The 22,902-nt window shown below is 33.0% G+C and overlaps 2 protein-coding genes and 1 long non-coding RNA gene across 5 annotated transcripts; 2 read left to right on the top strand and 1 right to left on the bottom strand.

Moving 5' to 3' along the window:
- Positions 1 to 1,660: 1,660 nt before the first annotated feature.
- Positions 1,661 to 5,073, top strand: LOC144547057 (F-box/LRR-repeat protein 25-like). 3 transcript variants are annotated; one of them, XM_078295667.1, is made up of 5 exons: positions 1,661 to 1,791; positions 1,898 to 2,029; positions 2,552 to 3,423; positions 3,830 to 3,964; positions 4,181 to 5,073. In XM_078295667.1, the coding sequence occupies exons 3-5, from the start codon at positions 2,569 to 2,571 to the stop codon at positions 4,469 to 4,471; spliced, it is 1,281 nt and encodes a 426-aa protein (XP_078151793.1). In that variant the 5' UTR covers positions 1,661 to 1,791; positions 1,898 to 2,029; positions 2,552 to 2,568; the 3' UTR covers positions 4,472 to 5,073. The 3 variants fall into 3 exon arrangements, with proteins under 3 accessions (XP_078151793.1, XP_078151794.1, XP_078151792.1); XM_078295668.1 differs by lacking the exon at positions 1,898 to 2,029 and having other exon boundaries at positions 1,704 to 1,843; XM_078295666.1 differs by lacking the exon at positions 1,898 to 2,029 and having other exon boundaries at positions 1,704 to 1,791.
- An 11,404-nt stretch (positions 5,074 to 16,477) lies between these two features.
- On the bottom strand, positions 16,478 to 19,843 carry LOC144546656 (reticulon-like protein B4). Its single transcript, XM_078295187.1, has 5 exons — positions 19,410 to 19,843; positions 18,152 to 18,332; positions 17,276 to 17,417; positions 17,073 to 17,142; positions 16,478 to 16,901 (listed from the first exon to the last, which is right to left on the bottom strand). The coding sequence occupies exons 1-5, from the start codon at positions 19,618 to 19,620 to the stop codon at positions 16,732 to 16,734; spliced, it is 774 nt and encodes a 257-aa protein (XP_078151313.1). The 5' UTR covers positions 19,621 to 19,843; the 3' UTR covers positions 16,478 to 16,731.
- LOC144546657 (uncharacterized) lies at positions 18,340 to 18,990 on the top strand. Its single transcript, XR_013508849.1, has 2 exons — positions 18,340 to 18,629; positions 18,912 to 18,990. It is a non-coding gene; the product is annotated as an uncharacterized LOC144546657 (long non-coding RNA).
- Positions 19,844 to 22,902: the final 3,059 nt, after the last annotated feature.

Here is a 22,902-nt window from a genome sequence, read left to right on the forward strand (position 1 = left end):
CGAAGAGTAAGAAGGTGAGAGAAGAGATTGACAATCGCTTGAAGTTAGTTTGTCAAATGTTGTGTTGTGCGGTGTTGTTTAGTTGTTGATGTGTGTTTTAGATTTGTTACGTTATTTGAATGAGGGTGTTGTAATGTGAAATAATGTAATTTTATTTTTATTTAATGAAAAATTATACTTAACAGCCACTGTCAAGATTAAAAAAAAAAGCTTAAATAAAAATGGTGTTATTTAGAACAAATGCTTGTGCATACATGTTAAGACCGACCGACATTGCAATTATGTAATCCAGGATGAAAATTATCTTAGTGAGTATTAACTCATTTCTTGTTGGGTCACAACCCTTAACAATTAATTTTTATAATGCAGAAAATTATATTAATATTTGATTCACTGGCATATCTAAGATGAAAAATTGTGTAAGTTATATTAAAAGTGTTTTTTTAACAAATAATATATTAATATTTAATAGCGATTAACAATTTCACATGACCAACATAGTGAATTGAAAATTACAACTTAAAGATATAACTAGTAACTTTTTCACATACAATTTATTTTATTCACGGCTTGAAAATATGTACCAATTTTAAAATTCACACCAAAATTATCAGAAAAATAAAATAAAATTGAAACATAGTGTGAACAAAGACAACCACTAAAGTCCAAAAATCTAGTTCCTTTTACATGTCAAATTCACATCTCTGTTTCTTTTTTCTTTTTTTTTTACTTCTCGAACAGCCATTCTTCCCAAAAAATAAAAATGAATGAACATATAAAACTCTTGAGAAAATTCGGAGATGTGATACATTGAATTAATTAGCAAATCAAAGTTTATTACGCCTATGAGTAGGACCCGTTATGACCATGCTATGTTGTCTTTGTATGTGATGCTAAAAATTAATTAATTTAAAACCCCAAATCCTGAAATAATATTCGAGAATTAAAACAACAATGGTTTGATGATTCGTTGCAGTATCACTTGATATATGTAATAGTCAAATGCGGAGTTACCGAGTTACCATACAATATTTTGATATTTTCACTTAATTATATTAGAATTCTACTTGTAAATATGGAGGGCCAATAATAAAATAAATTTAAATTTTCATGAGCTCAAATCTGATTTTTATTTAAAAAGTACTTTAGCAACATCAAAAGTATCACAAATGCATAAACAAATAATGATAAACATTAGTCTCATTCTATTTGTTCATTTCTGTGTACAAATTAATTGTAGTATTGTAATTATTTTATTTTCTGAAGACTGAATATGAATTAATTTTCTCATATTGATATACTTGTCATTTTCAAAATATAATTTATATACTTAATATTTTATTTTAGAAAAATATAACCGTTTAGAAAAGTAGCCCATCAATCTGATCAATAAACTATAATTATTAACTCGAATCTTAATCGAGTTACATTCTTTGTGGAGCTTGTTACAGGAACAGATATTTACATAGTAGTTTTTGCTTCATATAGCGCACATACAACAAAACTCGAAGAAAGCTGCATGGAACTTATGTGCTTCATAAAGTGAAACACGCTCTATCAATATATTTACCCGCTTTTAAACTTCCTTTTTTGTTATATTTTGCTGCATATAGTGAAACACGCTCTATCAATATATTTACACGCTCTATCAGAGGATCCGATCCATTTGACAGACCCTCTTCAAATTACACCTTTCCCTGTAATCATCTCCTGTTCCACGACCCTCGTCGCCTCTCATTTTTCCCCTTCCTCTTTTGCTTTTTCTCGACTCAGCTTTTAATCCACATCGAGGTTTGTTCTCTGTCTCTCGCGCGTAGTCTCGCTATCACACACAGACCACCGGGTTTTATGATTTTTGTCTTTGAATGCTGACAATTATTTTGTTATTTGATTTTAGGTCAAAATTTCTGAAATTATAGAGCTCGTATCATGGGAGAGATTTCTATCTATGTCGGGATTGAGCAAAACCTGGATTAAGCCTCTTAATTTTATTTTAATTGGGACTTCACTGCTGTTCCCAAATTTTTAGGTCCGGTTTTTAATTTAATCCGTCAAACTGCACATTTTAGCAATTTGATTCTTTATTCATGTGATATTGGTTTGGCTCTGATACCTAGCTGGGGGACTGATTGCTGGCCTACTGTTACCCTATACTCTTATTCATTTTCAATGTTGATTCTCATTAATTTCTTTGCTTTGTAAAAAGGCACGATGCTGTTAGTTAATATCAATTGCATGATTAGTTTTCTTAGTTTGATTAATAATAGCTAGTAATAGGTGAGGAAAGATTTAGAGTTACTGTTGGATATGTAGTAATGATGGAATCTTTGCTTCTATGAGTTACCACTGCACCTTCTTTGCTTCATTGTATAATATACTGATTAACAAATAACAACCAATTTATATACTCTTCTAAACTGTTTATTTCAAATCCCAGTCAAACTTGAAAGTAGAGTTGTAAAATCGTGGTTATTCTCAGTCAAACCAGTATTGTACTTAATATTTCAATGCTGGTACTTATTACTTGTTCTTATGTTTGTTTTCTTTTCAGAAGCCAAGGCACTGACCATGACTAGTCGTGAAAAATCACTGAAATCTACAAACAAAAGAGGCCACATGACCCAGCCTAAATTAAAACAACGACCTGTTGGTACCAGACCCAAAAAAAATCCAACTACCATTGACAGGATAAGTAAATTACCAGATCATCTCTTACATCATATCCTTTCCTTTCTCCAACTAAAACAAGCCGGACGGACCAGCATATTGTCTCATAGGTGGAGGAATGTATGGGCCTCAATGCAAAATTTGACGTTTTACATGGACGAATTTGTGAATCTTGGGCTTGAGAACTTCATCAGATATGTCAATGCTGCACTGCCGCACCGCCCAAAACAAGACTTTCAAAATTTTAAAACATTTTTGTTCAGTGATTCTCCAACTAATCTCGCAAAAAGTACAAGATGGATCAGTCACGCAGTTAAAAACGATGTTCGGGTTCTTTCCATTATAATTCGGCTTCAAAATTCTGGCGGAAATGTGATTTTGCCGAGATCTGCTTTAGTCAGTCAGTCGTTAGAGGAATTGGGTTTATTTACTTCCCCAAATGTAAGAATAATTACACCAAGTGTTATAAGTTTAAGCCGGCTGAAAATTTTGAGCCTACAACGAATGGAGGTCAATTCGGCTTTTTTGGAGAAGATACTTTTAGGGTGCCCAATGCTTGAAAATTTGAATATGCATTTTTGCAGAGTAACCTTTTCAGGAGTATATTCTACGACATTGAGAAATTTAATATTGGAAAATTGTAGAATACAGACTAAGAGGGAGCACAAGTTTTACATTTGTGCACCAAGCCTCACACATTTGCATTTTAATCAAGGATGTGGAGCATTGTCACGCCACAAGAATTCTGATGAAATGGTATGTTTTTAATATTATATAGTTATATAAGTTATTAAGAACTTTTGAATCTTGCCCATCTAATTTGTTCAAAAAGTATACAGAAGTTAACCTGTTCATTCTCCCTTATGTTTCAGAAACTGTAAAAAACAGATGGTGATTTGATCATGAAGTTTGGGATTCGGGGTAAGGGGGCAGCATATATGTGATTTTTTTTTTCTTTTTTTTTGTTGGGGGGGGGGGGGGGTGTTGGGTGGCTGGCAAAACTGTTCAACCAACACACACACACACAAAAGAAAGAGAGAACATAATAAGGAGATTGGATCATAGGCAGTTTCCGGTTGTTATGTAATTGTATAGTGACTCAACTGATATGATGTGGAGATTTCTAACTTGATCTTTATATATATCTTTTTCGAATTACCAGTTTAAGCTAGATGTCCCAAATTTGAAGAGCTTATTACTTGGAGGATATGATTGGGTTGCAAGTTACCCTGATGCCGTCCCATTCTTTCTTCGGCACTCACCGATGCTTGAAAAGCTTACTCTGATCTGCAGCCAGGTATCTTTTTATTGGTATACTCCCAAGTCATACACAATGGAACCAGACGTGAGCAACTGCTTGCTATCTTTTTGTAAGTGTTTGTGCAAGTAATTGGTGTTTTGCCCACTCTCAATCTGGTACAACCTGTACATACTGGTACCATCTTGACTGTTTAACCTGGAATTCTACACTAGTTGTTCTTTTTATAATTGTTTTTTATTTTTTTATTTGCAGGGTCCTGGAGAATTGAATGAAGTGAAATCGGTTAATGGATCTAGTGATTTATGTTTCCAATGCCGACATCTGAACTCAGTTGAGGTAATATGCCATGAGTCTGATAAAAGGATACCGCATCTGATAAAGGTTCTTAAGAGAAATGGAATTTCTAATCTGAATCTCTCTGGGGATTATTCGTCCATGGAAAGTGGTCGCTTAAAAATGCTTTATGGTGTCTTGGTTTGGGTAAATGATCAAATGATCAATAGAATACAGACTCAACGAAGAAGATCTTTCAGATTGCCATGAGAGCATCATATTTTATATATATATATACACACAGAGAGAGAGAGAGAGAGAGAGAGAGAGAGAGAGATAGATGGGCTATGGTGCATTGCAATGCATAGGCACCCTCGTGCATTAGATCATAAATCATCGATTCAAAGTCCAAATGACCGATCCAAACCGTTCATCTTGTTCTCCATATTAATATGTGCTTGGAGACCAAATTTTACATTTTTTGGAATTTTTTTACTATTTATTAAGCCACTTTGAAAATCGTTGATCCGGTGGTTCAGAAATTTTTACTGTTTTTACTGTTTATCCGGATTTTCAGATTTTCAATAAATCTAAAAAAATAGTATAAAAATTTCAAAAAATGTAAAATTTGGTCTCCAAGAACATATTAATATGGAGAACAAGATGAACGACTTGGATCGGTCATTTGGACTTTGAATCGTTGATTTATGATCCAATGCACAATGGTGCCTATGCATTGCAATGCACCATAGCCCATCTCTCTCTCTATAATTTTTTTTTTTGTGTGTGTGGGTGTGGTTGTTTACGTTATAATTTGCTTATCACTTTGCAAACGGGGATGCAATATGAATAATAGAGAGTTTATTTATTTATTATTTACTATATTTTAAATTGTCTGCCTCAAAAATGAGAGTAAGAAATCCTAGTGAATGAACTGTTTCATTACTTTTAAACAGGATGGACTATTTCATTGCTCTTAAAATTTGCTACTAAAAAGAATAATAATACATTTTTTTTTCATTTGAAGAATAAATACCAATCTGCAAAGGTTGATTCAGACGACTATTTTATTCTTTTCCTGTTTTTATCCTTCTTATCTTCTAATTTTCTCATTTTGATTGGACTATTTCATTGCTCTTAAAATTTGCTACTAAAAAGAATAATAATAAACTTTTTTTTCTTTTGAAGAATAAATACCAATCTGCAAAGGTTGATTCAGAGGATTATTTTATTCTTTTCCTGTTTTTATCATTCTTATCTTCTAATTTTCTCATTTTGTTTTACAAATTAGCGGACTCAGTTGACAGAATCTTTTCGATTTGTTTTTGTAAAACAGGTCTTTATTCAAAACCCGAACCCTCCGATAATCAATAATTTTCAAATAAGGACTTTGATCCTTATTTTCCTCAAAAGAATAATAATACAATTATTAGTGAAAAGAAGAAAGTTAATGAAAGATTACAAAAAAAAGCTGATTTTAATTATATTATGTATTTGTATGCATACTACGGTAATTTATTATGGTACTAGAGAATTCAAGTATGAATAAAAGTTATCTCTGGAATTTAAGATATCACAAAATTTTAATCAATTAGATTTTGCAAAATGATATTAACTATATTGCTGTTAAATTTTGTAAACCAAAATAACCGAATAAATTCTTTACAAACTATTATTGCATTCAATGGTAGAAGAAGGTAGCTAGAAAAGGGTGATAAATACAACCTATAAATTAATTTGTTTTTTTTCTAAATTTTGTTCTTCAAGAATTTTAGTTATAATAAAGACACTAGACTGTTAGCTTTCATGATCACAGAGAGAATGTTTATACTAGATTAATTGATTAAATTAAGCCTTGGCAGTTTTAAATTAAAGTTTTTATGAACAAGCCCAGAACTAGGGCTGTCAACGGGTACGGTACGGATCGGGTGAAAGCATTTTCATACCCGTAATGATAACAGAAAAAAAAAATTATTCTTATTCGTCCTTTTGAATACGGTACGGGTCGGATAAATGGATAAAAAAAGTGCCATTGAAATCTTAATTTGTGCTTTCGATATTTCCTTTGGGAATGGGGGAGTGAATTCAGGTAAGAGTTCATTCCAATTCCCATTTGATACCTGACCCGTATCTCAAAATTTCTTCTATTTTTGAAATATATGTAGGTTCAAGTCAAATGGAATTGCATTATGAAATACTTGGACTGAAGAAATCATGAAGACATTTATCAAGAATACAAATTGTAAAATCAAAAGCTTGGTAAAGTAAGTTTGAGGCTGTTTAAACAGGGATCAAACGTTGGTAACGTTTTAGGCTTGTCAGAAACGCTGAAGTGACAGATTGATCAAACTCAGAAACAACTTAAAACGCTATAACGTTTTTATAAACTTGAAGCATAGTTGTACAAAATCAACTTGAAACGTTGTAACGTTTTAGGAATGTCAGAACGTTAAGTACAGCTGTATAAAATTCAAAATTCAAGTTACAAACATTGTAACGTTTGTTAATAGTTACAACGATTTAGTTAAAGCAGCGTTGTAACGTTTGACAAAAGTTGTAACGTTTTAATTAAATCTGAGCTTCAGAAATTCTTATTTTTTATCAAGATTTTACAGTGCAAAACGTTATAGAAACGTTATACAATTGTTGGCAATGTTTTGATCAATTAGCTGAGCTGTCAGAAAATTAAAACCCTAAATCGCATTTTGAATTAAAACGTTAGTAACGTTTTAGCTCAATTAGCTCATTTTTGAGCTATTTCTATAAATAGGGCTTTGGATTTTCTTCCCAAAGCATCTGAGTCGACCCTAATCTTCTAAAACACATTTTTCAGAGACCTTTAGTCACTCCATTGTTGTGAGAGCTTAAAACTTCAAAATCTCTCAAATAACGTCAAACCCACTTCACTAATCTTGAGTTAGATTAGGTTAGAGTGATCTATTGAGTGTTTCTCTTGAGTAGCTTAAACTTTGAGACCTTGTTCTCATCTCTTTGAGTTGGTCGGTTGACTTTCCGCTTTGATTGTAAGGGCTCAACGGTTCACAAGTTGTAATCCTTTTGTATTAGGTAATAGAAAGGCACACCCACAAGATGTTGCGAAGCCCCGGAGACGTAGGCCTTTGTTTTGCTGAACTTCGTTAACATCCCACGTGTCAAATTTATCTAAACTCATCTATTTACTATTAATTGCAATTATTTTCAATTTTTTAGAGCAATTAGTGGTGCAACTAGTATAACAAACACGACACTGCAATTGAAGGTGTTTGGAGCACTTTAGTAGTGTCACCAGATGGCAAGATAATATTTCGAAATGAATATTTTAAAATTTGAACATTTTGAAAATGTATCCTATAAAATAGAGAAAAATCTCTATTACAAATTTATAGAACACAGAAAAAATGTACAATTCAAAATTGTTCGTGAAATAATCAAATTCTACGATATAAAATCGTGGTTCAAACCAAAATGAGCAAAACATAATAAAAAATAGAACAAAATGATTCCATAAACCGAATAGAAACGAACATAATAATTTTTTTTTCATTTTTTTCCTCTTTTTTTTCATTAAAATAATATTTTACTCATTCATTTTATGTCCTTTTTTTTGCAAAAAAATATGGATGGTGAAGTGAAGAAGTATTTTTTTTATTATACCATAACTTTTGTATATCCATACGCAGATATTTCTGAAAAATTGGTTGAAATATCAAAATCCTTTTCATCCCTTTCTCTCAAAAAGAGATTTTCTTCTTCATAAGAAGGGCAAAATTTGAAAAGAATCAATCAAATGAAGACAAGCTTCACGAAGTGCTTCTACAGGAGTCAAACTTCCATTCGTGCATATCTCGAGAAATTCTATTTCCTCGGAGTCAATTTTTTTTTAAGCAGATCATAATACTGTTTATTCGCATGATACGTATAATTGACCTGTAGCACAGAAGTAAATGTGCTATCTATGGGAAAAGTAAAACTGCAATTTTCATCGCTATAATCGTCATATTTGACATTGTCATTGACGACACTTTGTCGAGGGTGATACCCTCTATCTCGTTCTAATATCAATTCAATTGATAAATCTATTGGTTCTATTATATACGCAATAGGTTGGTCTTTGTTGACTATGTGAACAAAATCTGGTAGGTTTATATTTTTGGCAGTAAAAAGCATTGGACCACTCTCCGAAATCGATATCGATGCTTTGATAACTTGATTGGTGAGGCTTTTCAAGACCACTCTCCAACACATTCTAGTTGTGTCTGCAGATGACAAGATAATAGGGCATATACAACCCAACTACAACACTCCAATTGGAGGTGTTTGAAGCACTATAGTAATGTCTCCAGATGACAAGATAATAGAGCATTTACAACCGTAATACAACACTCCAATTAAATCTGTTTGGAGCACTCTAGTAGTGACCCTATAGAGTAGGATAATAGGGCATTTACAACCCTAACACAACACTTCAATTGAAGGTGTTTGGAGCACTTTAGTTGTGACTCTATATAGCAAAATAACAGGGCATTTATAACGCAAATACAACACTCCAATTGAAGGTATTTGGAGCACTCTACTAGTGACGCTATATAGCAAAATAATAAGACATTTACAACCCTAATACAACACTCCAATTGAAATTGTTTCAAGCAGTCTTGTAGTGATTCTATATAGCAAGATAATAGGGCATTCACAGCTCTAATACAACACTCCAATGGAAGGTGTTTAGAGCACTCTAATAGTGTCTCCAGATGACAAGATAATAGAGCAAATGATTATAACTTGTACTTTAAAGTAAACTAAAGTACTTTAAAGTACTTATAACTAGTTTAACTAGTTAAAGTACTTAAGTAGTTAGCAAATGATTAGAGGACCGTTAACAAGCTAGGGAACTAGCTCGGAGATTGATGATTACAACTGCTCCTAACAAACTGTTCACGAAATTAAAACACAGTACAAAAGCATCCAAAGCTAACGTTTAAAACAATCAAATTAAAACAGCGATGCATTAAAATAACGATGTGTTAATTAATGACAAATTAATAAATTACCGTTATTAGCGGACGGTTAAACCCAGTTAAATCAGTTCGAGGACAGGCTCAGATTTGGTGGCTCTGGGTACCAGAACATTTCTCTTGTCAAATAGACTAGCAACAGCTATAGTTAGCTAAAGCTTGAGTTGTATCCGAATTCTTTCCATTTCAAAAAAATCACTAGATTGTTGCTTGATTTCCTCATCTCTGATTGTGCTCCAATTAAGATCGTGACATTTTACTATTTTAATCTAAAATTCTACCAGAATATGACCTGACAACCAATCTATATTGATGCGTCCAAAGGGTATGGTGCAAAGTTTCAGTACAAAGATGTACTTTTTAAACCTTTAACACACGTTTGAGTTAAATTGCAAGTGCACAATTCTATCAAAGTAGTATTTGAGGTGTCGAACCACAGGGAGTATGATAAAAACTTAGTTTAAAATTTAGTAATAAATTTCAGAAAATAAAATAAAGTAAAGTGCAATAAAAGTAAATTGGGGGGTTTGTTCTAACAATTCCTAAAGTTGGGTTCAATACCCGAATAGAGAGTTTAAAACAATAAAAGTAAATGAATGAAAGAAAGATTGAATTGCTTTCTAGATGAGAAGATCTAAGGGTATTCGGTCTACAATCCCTTGCTAATTCTATCTATTCGGTATTTGTTTAAGTTCATGTATGATTTGATAAGGTTTCTAACCTAATATGTCATTAAGGGTCACTTTCATGAATTAATAACGTGTCTAAGTAATTCGGACTTCACGGTTAGGTCCTTCACCCTAGCTACTTAGACCATAAGCTCTTGTTAGTCTCTCCTCTCCTCAAATATTGATACTTCACGATTAAGTCCTTCATACCAATACCCGATTCGATTTGAGATGTCCTAATTAGGGTTTGCCTTCACGGTTAGGTACTTCACCAAATTCCTAACCTTAATTTCTGTAGTTCCGGCTTATATTACAAATTGGTTAGATCCTAATCCAAACCTAGGGTATTTGCATTCATAATTTGGTACTCTCCTCTCATCCTAACTTCTTTGGATCTTTTGCATGACAAAGAGATGCCAAAGCGGGACTACTGCGATTTCAAGTACTAATCATGTAATTAACACAAATGATAAATCACAGAAATTAACATCAAATCCCAATAAACAATCATAACAAAGACAAATAACCGAATAAGATACAATTAAACAAGTTCATGCATTGACCTAAACCCCTAGAGAGAGAACTACTCCCTCATGGAGAGATCCATTACAAAAATTGGCAAAGTAAGAAGAAATGAAATAAAAGAAGTAATTACACCCTTTAACAAATCAAAAACCTCTATCTTGCCGACTTCTTGCTCAGGAAACCCTTCTTCTCCTTGCTTGAAAGCTTTCCTTACTTCAGAATTTATCGCTAAGTATTGTGTGTGTAGAGAGAGAATGAAAGAGGAAGAGATTGTTTGAATGGAGAATGAACCCCCTCTTTTATAGCCAAGGATCATGCCCAATTAAGAGCCTAGAAAGTGGAGTTAGTGGGTGTTATATTTGGATTGTTTCTCAGGACGCCTTGTCCACATTTGGCTGTAAAATGCGTCCATGAAGTGTCAAAAATAGAAACCATGTTGAAACTGTGTAAATTTGGCTTTATGCGGATCCAGTGCGTCCGCACTGGATTCTGAGTTTCCTTATTTAAACTTAGACAATTCCTGCGAGATCTCCTCAGTGCGTCCGCACTGGATATGGGTGCGGGTGGCTGACCCGCACTGGTGAAATTTCTGTGTTGTTCTGGAGCTTGAAGAAATCGGCTAAGTATTGAGTGCGGGTGGTTGACCCGCACTGGCTTCTGAGTGCGGACGCATTACGCTTAGGAAAAATTTCTGGTTTTGCTGTGATGTTGGAAATGCGGCTAAGTGCTGAGTGCGTCCGCACTGGAGGTCATTTTCTTCTGTTTTTCACCTTTTCCTGCATTTAAAGTCAAACAACCGCAGTAACTTGATTCCAGGTGTATTTTAATCACTTTATATTATAAATACAAGATATATGAGGTTGTTTTATGATAAAATCTAGATCAAATGTGTATATAATTTATGCTTATCATATATACAAGTCACCGCTATATATATCTAATTCAAATACACCTAAGGTTTTGTACCAACTCAAATTCATTTTTCTTCTTTTATGTTTTAAAATTTTATTTTATTCCGATTAAATCAGACCGACTATTTCATTAAATAAGCAACAAGAACTGATTTGCATCTTTGCTTGCTTTATGATACAGTGACAAATAAATTAAACAAGATTCTATCCAAAGATAGGGGCTGGAATACGGGGTGGGCTTGCTCCAGAGCTCAGAGATGGAATAGGTTCTCTGTTAATCTCAAGTTATCAACTATACTGATGAGTGATGAGTGATGAGTGATGAGTGATGAGTGATGAGTGATGAGTGATGATACACTCATCTTTTCTCAAGCTAATTTTAAAAAAACTTAAGCTTTAAAATGGGCTTTAATAGTGGGCCTCTATATCTCTGATTCTGACATTATGCATTGGATATAAAATTGGAGAATTTCTTATACATGTAAAAAAGTCAGATATTGTTCATAGAAGGGAGAATCACTATATTGAATGGGGAACTTCACGTATATCCCTCAAAAACCTTGAATATTGTATAGTGCATTGACAGCAGTAACATTTTACAAAGAGTGAGATATTGTCCATTTGTCCTTACCATAGCAGTTTTAGCGCTTGGGGATTTCAAATTTAATCAAGAAAGAACAATACATATCCTCATTAATGATCCCATAATTTAAACCTTGCTACAATTGTAACAAAAAATAGACTCGGACTTCCAGTTTTCATTAATACGGACATGAGGTGTCAAAGATTGCAAACTTGCTACAATTTTTAATGTTAAAAGATTATTTTCTCAAACGAGATAGCGGCGGACCGAAATTTAAAGAGGGAAAGAAAAAGAAAGAGTTCCTCAACTCCTAAACAAAATCATTCATTTTTATCCTCAAATCGTTACGTCGTAGTGTCGTACAATGGAGTAAGAGATTCTTTATATAATCCAAAGATGTTGTTTACATTCAACGTATCTAAATCACAGAAGATCATCTATATCTTGCAAGATCTTATTTAGATATATATTACTTTCTACAACTAGATTACAATATTACTAATAAAGAATCCAAGCAACCATATCTCTCCTGAATATTCTTGACAGATTCAACCAAATTTTTCTTTGTTATTACTGATTATTTAGTAAGTCTCATCAGCATAGGCTGTATTTATAACAATATTATTTAATAATAGTTGAACAAATCAAATAGTTATCAAAGTCAAAGAAATAAAGTTCACTTATCTTTTATAGTTCAGAAAATTATGTATCAAATTTGATACATTTGAAAAATCAATTGAACGCCTATTAAGTAGTTTAAAAATTAAATGTTAGTCTTATACTTTTATCGATCATTTTCTAAATTTTAATAAATAATATATCTACAATATGATCAACAAGTTTGTAAAAAAATAATATTCTATTTTAATAATCGTATTATCGATTGTCGTGATTATCAAACGGATATGATTGTATCAATATTTGCAAAAGCAACAAGAAAGACTAGTGAATTGGACGGATCAGTAAACAAAAAGTAATAATCACCGGAAAACAGGCTTTTTCTATCTAATTGAAAGCGACGATTATTCAAGGAAACGAGACAGGCTTTTAATCAAAAAGCAAAAACAATTCTATGAAGCAACAAGTAATCCCATTTTTGCAAATCATCCATGTATTATTATAAAACATAAGAAAAAAGATGTCCAAAACAAAATAAATTCAAATATTACTTGATAAAAGAACCTTTAACATAGCTAAAGGAGTTTGTTTAGTCACTCCAACATGCAATGGCTTTAACCACAGAAGACATAATCACCTTACTTTTCCTTTTGACCTTCTCTTTCTTGATTCTACGCCCCATCACTGCCTTTTTCTTCTGATGCCGGCTTCTTGCCACCTCATCAGTTTCACAAAACCTTGTGCAGTCAAGCTGTTTTGATGAATTCTTTAAGAAGGGAAGCAAGGTTACATGCCGGTCTAGTAGGTGAGAGAAAGAGACAAGCTCGTAGGAGTCGTAGAGATGGCTCCCGCAGTCCCATACCGGAACCCTAATCACTTCTCTCACCTCACTTTGTGGCTCTTTCATTTGGTACCAAAAGAGAGGCGATCATATGCATGGTTCATATCCGAATTTATAGCCTCGGAGAAATAATTAATTGTTCTTGGATTCTTGGAAGTTGGAAGGTAAAAATGGTAAAGGACCTTGCTCTGTGAAAATAATTGCGCCTTTCCAAATAGGCCCACTATTAGTTGGCATATATCTTTAATTATGCATCCAGACTATATGTGAGATGCCTACATCATTTCGGAGGCGTCTAATTGTCCATAGTTTTTTGTCCACCATTTGTTCACAGCTTTGACTTGCGCGAATACTGTAAAATTACTTCTACATGCTGTATAATTAGACAATATGTCACATAAAATATATCTATTAATCATAAAACATCCAGCAACTATTTGAAGTGATCATGATAGTTAGAAAAAGATTGCAACTTGCATAACAGGACAAAATAAATGTACTTTCAAACTGTACTTTCGGAAATTACAGTTATAGAAAGTTATTGACCGTTAGAGTTAGTTATTAGCGGTTATTGGCAGTTAGAGTTAATTATTAGCGTCCACACTGGGTTGAATCATGTATACTGTAAAATTAAATCTTGTATACTGTAAAATTGAATCCTGTATACTGTAAAATTGAATCTTGTATACAGTAAAATTTTCAATTGAATCTTGTATATGTAAAATTGAATCTTCTACATAGTAAAATTTACAATTGAATCTTGTATACTGTAAAATTGAATCAGCAGAACTGTAAAATTGAATCTTGTATACAGTAGAATTTTCAATTGAATCTTGTATACTGTAAAAATTAAAACTTGTATACAGTAGAATTTTCAATTGAATCTTGCATACTGTAAAATTGAATCTTGTATACTGTAAAATTTTCAAATAATACTGTAAATTTTCAATTGAATCTTGTATACTGTAAAATTTTCACATAATACTGTAAATTTTCAATTGAATCTTGTATACTGTAAAATTTCTAAAACTAAACCATAAAATAATACCATCTATATTGTAAGATAAAATGTAACAAATGCTACATTTCAATTTAAACTACAACCTACAAAGAATCATGTATACTGTAAAATTGCAAAATATAAACCATAAAATAATACCATGTATACTCTAAAATTGCTAAATCTATACATACATCCATCATCACACAAAATCTATTCACCACAAAACAACATATGTTCACCACAAATAATATTTGTTCAACACAAGATAAAAATATTCACCGCAACATTCAGAATAACATAATAGCAACAAAAAAACTATGGACAAATAACTTTTACATTAAAAACCTCTTGTGTTCATTGTTCGGATTAGTAAGAAGCCTCTCTATCATCTCTTTCCTCCAGATTTTCATAAGATGAATACTGTAAAAATACAAGATGAATATTGTAAAATTATAAGATAAATACTGTAAAATTAACAAATCAATACTCCATATCGCCTTTCTATCATCTCTTTCCTCCAGATTTTCACAAGATGAATACTGTAAAATGACAAGATGAATAATGTAAAATTAACGGGGCAATACTATAAAATTAACAGATCAATACTCCATATCGCCTCTCTATCATCTTTTTCTTCCAGATTTTTACAAGATGAATACTGTAAAATGACAAGATGAATACTGTAAAATTAACAAGGCAATATTGTAAAATTAACATATTAATACTCCATATCGCTTCTCTATCATCTATTTCCTACAGATTTTCACAAGATGAATACTGTAAAATGACAAGATGAATACTGTAAAATTAACGGGGCAATACAATAAAATTAACAGATCAATACTCCATATCGCCTCTCTATCATCTATTTCCTCCAGATTTCATTTGAAATGCTAGATCTGTTACTGCATACAACAAAAATAACAAATTCAACAGAAATAACTTACTAGATTTGAATTTTGCCGTGCTCTTCAACAAAAACAACTTCTATTCGATCGTGCTCCACGATTGAAGGTTTCATTGCGATCATGTATAAAAAACGAGATCGAGTCAGTAATCTCAATTAAAATCGACATTGCAAAGGAAAAATGAATCAGAGAAGGTAAATACAAAAAAACAACAATTACGATTTCGTTGCCGTCGCAGTCGATCCAGATTATTCTTCCAATCCGATCTGATCCGATCATCTCTTTTTTAGACTGATCAAGTAATGCAAGAAAATAATAACCAATTCGATAAAAAAAAGAGAAGGAGAGATCAGAATGAGAGACGAGAAAGAGAGAAGGAGATCGGAACTTTGATTTGTTTTGTTTGAGAAAGAGAGAAAGATAAAAGGAGATCGGAACTTTGATTTGTTTTGTTTTGTGCTAAAAAAGATATGAGAAAGAGAGAAGGAGAGATCAGAATGAGAGATCTAGATAGGGCACCAATCAATAGCAGCACACCTAGGCGAGGAAGAAAGCATTTCAGGTCCTGGGTGAGTAAGGCCGAAGCCTAGACACAAGAATAGTAAGCATCTTCCATCAGCTTGGACAAGGCAATTGGCAGAAATTTCCCACGCACAATGATGGACCACCCGCTTTGCACTCTTCGTGAGATTCGGAATGTTTGAAAGCAACAAGCGGTCTTTGAATGCCAGAGTTCAAACTCGCCTTCTCCAGATTTTGACGAACAATCATGTCTAAGCCGTTACGGGCTTAGAGAATCTTGAGGGAATCAATATGAATCCAGTTGGTTGGGGTCAGAGGTGAAGAGAGAAAGAAGAGAGAAAGAGAGATCGAAAGTTTTTGAGGGATTGGTGTTTAAAAAGCAAGACGAGATGGGGACCGACAGTTAGAATGGGAGTTGATAAGGTTGTGAACAGGTGGTGGACAAAACCCAGTGGACAGAAACCTTTTCTCCCTCATTAAGCTAAAAAATAAAAATGAAGATACGCTCTTGTATTGAGAAAGACTCATGTTGTTGATTAAAAATAAACCACAAGAACAGTAGTTACGGTTATCTTGTAACTTCAATTTACAAGGTGTTTCGCCTACTAATTTCAAAACAAAACAAAAAACAAGCAAAAATGGTCCTCAATTCCTCATTACTTCCCACCATTACTTCAATAGTGAATGGCATTGTTTTCAATAGCTTCAACAAGAACTCATATTGAGAATAACAATAACACAGTACAGCACAAGACGCCTGAACACACACTACCATAACAAATAACAACAATAATAATAATAATCAAACTAAAATAGTGGCAAAAAGGAAGACTTAACAATCTGTAGCAGCAATAAAGATGATATGATAACACACTATCACATCAACACTACAAAAAGATGCTAGCTATCAAATCAATAGTGTAGAATCGAGTTTCTAACTCATTCAGATTTCTTTTCTTTCAACGGGCCTTTTGGAATTTTGGATAGATACTTTTCGTTGATAATGGCATAGTATTTCTTCAATTCAATTGAGGCTTTCTCAGCATATGCATCGATCTTGTCATCATACTTCTCATACAGAACTGGTAGTGTGTAAAGCAACACAAACACTGTTCCAGCAAAACAAATGATGGAAAGAGTTAATTTCATTTAATATTTTATCTACGGCTAAACATCAATTCAGAAATCTATACTCTGGAGGATAGTTATGCACATGCAAGGGTATAAAAAAAAGAAACAAATTAGTAAAATAAAAATAAATCAGTTGGAGAGATAATTACCTATGTAGAACAAGGTCAAGAAACTACAACAGCTTCCAATAATTGACAGAAACCAGAAACCTGCAAGAACCTGCATAATAATAAGCAACAACTCATCATTAATTCATATTTGTATATCCAATAAAAGAAACCTAAGAAATTCAATCAACCATAGTGAAAAGAAACAAAAAACAGAACAGCAGAATCTGAAGAAAAACACACACCATAAGAAACTTCTTTAGATCATGTCCCAGCCCAATTTGTCTTAGCACAGCAAAAGCCCTGTTAATCTCGTAGCACAAAGAGCGTGCAATTTTGATCGTCAAGTCCTCCGGAATGCTCACCTCTGGAATATTAGGTGCACTTCTGCAATTTTTAAATGTGGAAAGATAGAAGCATCAAAAAGAGGATACCACTTGAGGTTCTTTTATCTTTTTTCAGGTACACAAACACAAAGTGTTGCACACCCTATATTAACTTAAATTGTCTCTATTGCCCGCCTTCAAACAAATCCATATATCATTACATCCAGCATACTTAGAAGAAGGTTTCCCAAAAATTTAATGTCATCATCAATACCACAAACAGAAATCCAATTGACAGAAATGGCAAACTGAGAATACAGCTTTCACATTCCAAAACTGCATCCATTTGAAGACAGGCACCACATATAACCATCTAATACTAAAAGCAAAGAGTGAGGCTATGACACTATACATAGCGCCGATTGGTCTGTACTATGGATCAATATTACCGTTTTCAAAGTCCAAACAGTTGATCTGAACCGTTCAACATGACCTCCGTATGGAAATGTACTTGTAGATCAAATTTTAAATTCTAAACATTTTTATAAGATAGGTAGAATATCATTGGATCTAAAAATTCTAGACCATTCAATAGTAGTGATTTTCTACCTACCTAAAAAATAGTAAAACAATTTTAAAAAATGTAAAATTTATGGTGATCATGTTGAACAGTTCAGATCGACTATTTGAACTTTGAAAATGAAGATATAGATTTATAGTACGGACCAATCCGCACTATGCAAAATACCATAGCTTCACTCAAAAGAAAAAAGAAAAAAAACAGAGAGAACTGACTTGTGAATAAATGTCAAGGCCTTAGAGTAGATAAAGAGGCCAGCCAAGGACATGATAAGGCTGTGGGCGGCAAATGTCAAAAGGCGGTATTCCAGTACTTCAAACAGAATCCAGATGACTGTTGCCCCACCAAGTACTGAGGCTGAGAGCTTTTTGTTCCTCCACAAAATCAGATCAGCAGCTGCATTTAGATGCCCAGAACATTTGTTACAATTTTTTTCTTACCACATTAGATAGATTTTAACAAGTAGAAGATTCATTGGAAAGGAAACATATGAGTGAGTCATATCATTTTCTTGATAGAAGAACACAATTTCTAATAACAAAGAAAGAATAGCTCAGGTATAGTCCAAAGAAATTAAGAAAGGGGAGATTTCTATATCTGATTAGATATTCATTCTTCCAAGGAATACAATACACGATATGCTCAGCTGCTCTGCTATTAACTACAAATTTTAATAGTTCCTACAAGCCGGTAGTGTTCGGCAACCATGGCTTAGAGCTCTTTAGAGCTCTAAGGAGTCTTAAGCTCACCGAATGGGTGCTCCTTTATCAAGCTTAGTGCCACCTCCTTAGTACTCCTTTTGCCCACCTTTCTTAAGCTTGCCCAAATTTTTAAGCCATAGTTTCACATGGCTTAAGCATTTTGCCAAGCTTAAAGCTTTCTTAAGAAAGTTACTTCTCAACTTTATTGCTGAATGGGTGCTCCTCAGTGCAGCTTAAAATTTAAGCTTCATATGATTGCCGAACACTACCGTAGAACTTATGCAATTCCCTTGATCTCAGTTAGAAATAAACATGAGATTAAATTAATTGTATCATTTAATTGTTAGGATCTTTAGAAGAAGTAAGTTTAAAAATCCAGACATCACCTAGATCCACAAAAATAAAACATATATAAAAAAAAATATTTACTATTTAGGAAATAATTTTCCAGTGTCCTAATTCACCAGTATAAGAGGTTTTATAAAGACTAGCAAAAATAAAAACCGAAAATGAGAAAGACCTAAGAACAGGAATGTGAATATATAATCGCTTGCAGGTTTGGACAGGCAAAAGCCTAAATCCACATATACGAATATGTAATTACAGTCAGGGATCTTACAGGCAACAGCAACCTAACCAAGCCCAACTAGTAAATGAAATGAATCTAACCTAGTTCATATATAGAAAGTAAATCGCCTTAAAGTCCTATACTACATCGCATCCAAACCTGCCAATTAAATAATTAAAAAGGTTAAAAGGATCAAGATCGTACGCTTTCCACCACCCAAACAAGTATGCACAGGCGTTTCCCTTCCAAAGAGGCGGAACACCTTTGCCTTCATCTCCTTCGCCGCAGCGGCGGCCGACGAAGCCGCGGATTTATCGTCGTCGGAATCAGACGAAGACGATGAATCGTCGTGGCCATGGATCTTCTCAGATATCTTCTCCACCACCGATTCGGATTCCTCCTTGTGCTCCGACATTGCTAGCTTGAATGCTCGTCTATTTTGTATTTATTTTGAAAGATTTTGAATTTGATTTAGGAAAGAGATTGGAAAAGGGTAAAGATTCCAGTGGAGGCGATTAGGGTCCATTTATACGAGATCGGGCTACGCGAAAGATACATCTGGGCCGTTGGATTGAGAACTGGGAATCTTGGTTTGACAGATAGATTCCAAGGGTAAAGTGTATAAAGGAAGTAAAAGTAACTTTGCCATTTTTTAAAGGAGAAGGGGTTAAGTACCAATTATTCTGTACAACATTCCAGTATAAATTTCCATATAACGGACACCATACCAAGTTTAAGAATAGTTAGAATAACGACCCACCATCTAAATGTAATCAGATCAACAATTTTTTTTTTTTCGGCTTTTACAAATATCGGAACTACAACTACTACATGAGAGCTTCCAGTTACAGAAGGAAGCCGTTACTACTTGGACGGAATTTCCTGCCGACGATGCTTGGACTTCGTCTACGTGGATTAACTATGGACCCAGAAAAACAGACCTGGTCTAAAACATACAGAATATGTCAAATGAAAAAAGTACACGGAACCACCTGCCATTGGGACCCAATGCCCACTGCTTTCACATACGGTTCACGAATCAGTTCCATTATAGGATAGGAGAGCACGAATGACAAAACTGCCTGATTCAGAAGTAGCTGGCTCGAGACCGAAAGACCACGTCCAGGTTCATTTATTACGTGTTCGCCATCACCGATTCCGACGGTCATTGATTAATTAATGACACGTGGAAAATAAAACAGGAGCGGATGAATAACGAATAATACTACTATAATAATTAGTTTTATTATATTTTACAAATAGAACATCAAAAGTCATTTATTTTTCACATAAACAATAATATTACTGATAAAAAATAAAAATAAAAATAAATATACAATCAATTTCAACTAAATTGTATTTTTTATAAAATAAGATAATTGAAAAACAAAAATATATCTTTTGACAAATTTAATTATTTAATTAAAGAACAAGACATACAAATAAAAATAATATATTTAATATTTTTCTTACAACAAAAACAATACACTAAATAATAAAAGTACTCACTAATTATTGCTCAAAAATTATCATATTATTATATTTTATATAATTACTCTATAGGATAGTGAGTACGAAATAACTTTTATCCGTAATCTTACCTGTTTAGGTAACAAAAAAAATTCCTTACTCATACCCATATTCAATAAATTAACGAAAATTTTTTTTTTTACTCATATCAACCTTATCGAATACGGTACGAATCAGGTAAACGGCTAAAAGGGTATCATTGACACCCCTAAATGAGCATGATGATGGAGCGGGTTCTTGAAGTAGGCCCCAGATGGGAGGAGAAGCAAATGCCAAGGGACCCACTAGAGGGATCGGGAAGGTTCTAGAAATGGACGTTTTTTCGTTGCCTTTGAAATTCGAACGCGTGTTAGGTTTTGCATTTGTTGCTACTAAGAAAAACTATACAGGGTCGCAATTAAGGCCGAGACTTGGGAGCTAAGAAACTTAACTCTTTAATCTTGACAAAAAAAAAGAAAAAAATAGCATAGAGAAAAGTGTTGCGAAGAAAAAGTTAATTAATATCTGGAAACATTACAATTGTTACAAATTCACTGTACTTCTTAAATTTGGGTAAGGGGGGGTGTATGATGGGCATCAGACCAAATCCTGTTCGATGGGCTGTTGGAACCGTCGGATCTGCTTTAGGATTCATGTCTGCTTTAAAATCCGTACACACGAATCTTAAAGTAGATCCGACGGTTCCAATAGCTCATCGAACAAGATTTGGTCCGATGCCCATCGGAAACCCCCTCTCCCCTTAAATTTTTCAGTTTATATATCGTCCAGAGTGAAACACATATAATTAATAAAAATGAAACACATATAATTAAATTTTTACAATAACAACAACTAAACATTTAGTCATAAATAAGTCAAAGTAAACTAAAAATGAAACCTAACCGGAGTCATAAAGTTAAGGTAGATAATAATAATAATAATAATAATAATAATAATAATAATAATAATAATAATAGTAATGATGCCAATAATTAATGGAACAATAGTAACCTTAAACTAACAAAACATAATAATTGAATGAAAACACTTGTTTTATATTAATTCCTTCCCAACTAAAAATATTTTGTCGTATTCTTATCCGAGTGAGTCTATGGTACTATGCATATTACGGGTTGGTCCGTAATACGGCTCAATATTTGACTTTTCAAAATTCTAAAGGTCGATCCGAACCGTTCATCTTGTTCTCCATATTAATATGTGTTTGGAGACAAAATTTTACATTTTTTGAAAAAAATTTACTATTTTTTTAGATATTTAGGAAATCACTTGATCTGAAAATTCTGGACCATCCAAAAACAGTGATTTTCAATAAATCTAAAAAAATAGTAAAAAAAAATTTCAAAAAATGTAAAATTTGGTCTCCAAACACATATTAATATGAAGAACAAGATGAATAGTTCAGATCGACCGTTAGGATTTTGAAAAGTCGAATATTGAGTCATATTACGGGCCAAATCGTAATATGCATAGTACCACAGACTCACTCTTCTTATCCCTACAAATCAAGAATTGCAATAGATCTGTTTTTTTTTAAATAAAAAGAAATCATGACTAATTATCAAGTATTATGACAATCAAATAAGATGATTTAGGAATGTTTTTACAAAAAAAAAACTTACATTGACGTATCTAAAATAATTTAGTCTTCTATATGTAAAAAAATAATATAAAAAAGTACAGACTAAAAGAAAAAAAAAATTAATTAGAGAGCTAATATTCAATCCAAATTTTTTTCTTTAATCAAAGTTATCAGAACTCATGAGCATCTTCTTTTGTTTTGCGAGAGATCATCCCTTTTTTTTTTTTTGAAAGGCTTCTTCAAAATTTTTTTTACGCGTCCGTTACATTTTAGATGCAATTATTATATGTTTCTTAATTCTTCGTACTTCAAAATGTGAATGATTTATCATCTAGATGGTTTGATTTTGTGGCTCATAATTGCACAACTATTGATGTTGGAATTCCTCGTTATTATTTTTGTTTTCCTATTTAAACAAAATATGTGAACATGAACAATAATGGGAAAATTAGTACCATAAAAGTGAATAATAACAGTTAACAATAATTGCATGGAATACTTGTTTTATATTAATTTCTTTCCAATTAGAAGTATTTTGTCACCCTCTTATCTCTGCAAATCAAGAATTGCCACGGATTTGTATCATGA

This window comes from Carex rostrata, chromosome 30 (genome assembly GCF_964058835.1).
Source record: "Carex rostrata chromosome 30, lpCarRost1.2, whole genome shotgun sequence".
Lineage (NCBI taxonomy): Eukaryota > Viridiplantae > Streptophyta > Magnoliopsida > Poales > Cyperaceae > Carex > Carex rostrata.